We start from the raw sequence: 3,961 nt of genomic DNA on the forward strand, positions 1-3,961 counted from the left end.
TAATTCATTTCTATATTTTGTTATATAAACAACTATATTTTGTTTTACTTTATTAGTCTGTCTTTAATTTTTACCCTTTGAGTTTTGACATCTCAATGAATCACGTGAACAGTGTGGGTAACTAAAGATACGGAAAGCTCCAGAGTTTTTATTTAATGATATTTTATTGTAAATTTAATAAATATTTTTAATTTAAAAAATGATCTATATGTAGAATTGAATGTTTTTAAAAATAAAATTATAATGTCCAGATCCAATGTCTCCATCAGTAGACACGTGTAAGAAAAACACCAATAGTTGTTGAGTTCCAGACTCTTCTGATTGGATTCTCAGTTAGATAAGGTACTTAACACTGAAGTCCAACTTGGTTGAGTATTATATTCAATGCGACCAAATACCAAAAAATAAGATATTTTATAACCATGTATACCGCTTGATTGATACCAACGTGTATAATCTTCACAATCTCAACCATACACATACTTCATAATGAATTTGACATAGTGCATTTCTTTTCAGAGGAATAACACAATATAAAACATATTTTTATATCCATTTGATACATAATAAAATGATTATAAAAATATAGACTTTTATATTTTTTAAGAAAGAAAAAAAAATAAAAGATAATACCACAGAAGGTAAAAAATTTAAGTGTATTTCTTTATATGATACGTGCCTAATAAAAAAAAAAAAAAGAGAAAGCATGAAAAGAATAGAGAGCAGTGTCCCCACCACGTGGCCTCATAAATAATAATTGCGTACGAGAGACTATGAACCACATATCTCACATATCTCTGAGCGCTGGTGCCTTTAATTACGCACAGGCTGCTACAGCGTGTTCACAATTCTAGAGTCCAACACATTCAGATGGCTGCAACACCAGGACTGGAGCATTCTAGGAATGCTTTTGGATGGGCTGCTAGAGACAAATCTGGGGTTCTCTCCCCCTTCGACTTTACCAGAAGGTATTCATTTCAAGCTCTTCAATTCCTCAACTTTAGAAGTAGTTCACGCTTCTGATGTTCTGTTTTCTAATGGTGCAGGGAGACAGGAGAGAAAGATGTGGCAATCAAAGTGTTATTCTGTGGTATATGCCACACTGACCTCCACGTTATTAGGAGTGACTGGGGTGAGTCCACTTATCCACTGATACCCGGGTAAGCCTCTTACTCTTTTTCACGTATATGTTTTAAACACTAGATGCTGTCTTAACTTTTACCTTCGATTTCTGAAACAAGAAACAGTTCTGGAAATTTGTTCATATAATCAATTTCTAGTGTGATTTTCAAAATATGAAATAAAATGACTAAGCTTTAACTCAAATTTTGAGGGTGCACACACAGAAAGAAGAAACAAGAATTTTTTGAAGTCACTGCAAGATAACCATGCAAAGTTATATAAATATAAAACGCCTAAGACAATAGATCTGCTGTTTAGACGAAGCCGTAGATATGCTAAACGGTAAGTTGGAAAACAAACACCTTTCATGCAGACTAGTTATTTGATAAATAGTTAGCTACCTTTTCAATAAAAGATGTTATTTGTTGTTTATCATTGACAAGTTATTAGTGTTAATGATAGATTGAATTCTAATTTAAGCTCCAAAACGTAGGCACGAGATTGCCGGTGAAGTGATAGAGGTTGGAAGCAAGGTACAGAAGCACAAGGTGGGAGATAGGGTGGGTGTGGGGTGCATGGTTAATTCCTGTAGGTCGTGCAAAAGCTGCGATGAGGATCTTGAGAATTACTGCTCAAAAACGATTCAGACTTATGGAGCGAAGGATCTTGATGGGAGCATCACACAAGGAGGCTACTCTGATCTGGTGGTTGTAGATGAACACTTTGTGATCAGCATTCCTGATAACCTACCTCTTGAGGCTGCTGGTCCTCTCTTATGTGCTGGGATCACAGTTTATAGCCCTCTCCGATATTTTGGAATTGACAAACCAGGCCTGCATGTGGGTGTGGTTGGTCTTGGTGGCCTTGGTCATATGGCTGTTAAGTTTGCCAAAGCTTTTGGAGCTAAGGTCACTGTAATCAGCACATCTCCAAACAAAAAGAAGGAAGCTATTGAGCATCTTGGAGCTGATTCATTTTTGGTCAGTCGTAATCCAGAGGAGTTGGAGGTACTTTAACTTTCCCTTTCTGAACCTTTCTACAATTATTTTATGAAAGTAGTTTGTTGAAAAATCTGCTTTTTATTATTATGAGTTTTTTTAATACGGTTTAGTTTGTGTCTGTGAGGAAAAGTTATTGTTTAACTTCTAAGTGCCATTTTTTCTGTTCAGGCTGCAAAGGGCACCCTGGATGGTATAATAGACACAGTGTCTGCAGTTCACTCTCTGGTCCCTCTGGTTGATTTGTTGAAGACTGGTGGGAAACATGTCATTGTTGGTCTACCTGATAAGCCTTTGGAGCTACCCATCTTTCCTTTACTAGGTATGCATGCACATGAAAAATGATTACACTTGTATAAAGAACCTTTACGCAAGTATAAATTAGATGTAAAATTATCTTGTAAATATAGTTAATGAAAAAATATATTTTATTTTTCTTAAAGACGTACTATTGTGTTTGGTTTGCAGCGAGAAAGAGTGTTGCTGCCAGTAACATTGGAGGAATAAAGGAGACTCAAGAGATGATTAATTATTGTGCCAAACACGATATACAGCCTGACATTGAGATTATTCCTGTTGATTATGTAAACACGGCAATGCAGCGTCTCGTCAAAGCAGATGTCAAATATCGATTTGTTATTGACATTGGGAACACACTGAAGCCCAGCTCTTAAATTTTCATAATCTATGTTGCAGAGGAAGAATGTAGAGGAAGAAATGTTTATTACTTTAAATAAGGAATTTGTCCATGTTGTCGAGTGGATGTGTAGTTTGATTGGATGTTTTACTGTCTGTTTTAGGAGGCATTATGAATGGCTTGGATGTAGTTGCTATCTTTAATATTATGTCATTAGTAAACATCTCTTTACTAAAATTATGGCTTAATATTTATATCTTTTTTATACTGCTAAGAAAAAATGAGGACAAATTTTCTTTTACTAAAATTTTTATAAACGATTTAATGAACTTGATATCAATAATAGAGATAATATGCTTCAGTGACTTTGAATCATATATTTTTTATGTTTTGATATTCACATTAATAAAGATCTGTGGTACGATAAATAGAAACAAGATCAGAGATCATTAGACATATTTACGAATAGGGTAGACAACAATGAGCAGTTTTATAGTAAAACTGCTTAATGTCTGTATTTAATATCCTTCTAGCACTTTTTCTTGTCCGGAGACATTGTAAGGACTAAGTGTTTGAGAGAAATAACTTTGATTTGAGATTCAATTGAATAATTTGTTATTACAAATTCAAGTTGCGTATTGGATGTGATGATTACCAATTTTAGTTCTCTTTTGAAACATTCAATTGAAAGTAACCGAAAACAGTTTATTTATTATAATATATAAGACACTGAAAGAAATAAATTTGATTTGAGATTCAAGTAAATATTTTGTTATTACAAATTCAAGTTGCGTATTAGATGTGATGATTACCAAGTTTAGTTCTCTTTTCAAACATTCAAGTAATGGAAAACAGTTTATTTATTATAATATATAAGACAAAGCGTGAGAGAAATAAATTTGATTTGATATTCAATTAAATATTTTGTTATTACAAATTCAAGTTGCGTATTGGATGTGATGATTACCAATTTTAATTCTCTTTTGAAACATTCAATTGAAAGTAATGGAAAACAGTTTATTTATTATAATATATTTTATTGGCTTAATTTTCCCGAAATTAAGTTTTTGAAGAAATTATTTTATCTATTACAAATTCACTAATAACAAATGTTATAATCGTATATTTTTTTTAATTATTTGTTTTATACTTTTTCATAAAATATTTTTTAGAAAAACAGAATATGTTGTTATAAGGTGTTTAT

General features: G+C 32.5%; 1 protein-coding gene across 1 annotated transcript; it reads left to right on the plus strand.

The window, feature by feature from the left end:
• Positions 1–807: 807 nt before the first annotated feature.
• Positions 808–2,994, plus strand: LOC124841595 (putative mannitol dehydrogenase). The gene is made up of 5 exons (XM_088094168.1): positions 808–968; positions 1,047–1,160; positions 1,616–2,129; positions 2,292–2,442; positions 2,589–2,994. The coding sequence occupies exons 1-5, from the start codon at positions 871–873 to the stop codon at positions 2,792–2,794; spliced, it is 1,083 nt and encodes a 360-aa protein (XP_087950294.1). The 5' UTR covers positions 808–870; the 3' UTR covers positions 2,795–2,994.
• Positions 2,995–3,961: the final 967 nt, after the last annotated feature.

This window comes from Vigna umbellata, chromosome 7 (assembly GCF_029865625.1).
Source record: "Vigna umbellata cultivar VRB3 chromosome 7, Vumbellata_1.0, whole genome shotgun sequence".
Taxonomy (NCBI): domain Eukaryota; kingdom Viridiplantae; phylum Streptophyta; class Magnoliopsida; order Fabales; family Fabaceae; genus Vigna; species Vigna umbellata.

Excerpts from the sequence above, each read along its gene's own strand:
- LOC124841595 (XM_088094168.1), top strand. The coding sequence starts at position 871 with ATGGCTGCAACACCAGGACTGGAGCATTCTAGGAATGCTTTTGGATGG. Across the intron at positions 969-1,046 it reads CCCTTCGACTTTACCAGAAG|GGAGACAGGAGAGAAAGATG; the intron begins GTATTCATTTCA and ends CTAATGGTGCAG. Across the intron at positions 1,161-1,615 it reads ACTTATCCACTGATACCCGG|GCACGAGATTGCCGGTGAAG; the intron begins GTAAGCCTCTTA and ends TCCAAAACGTAG.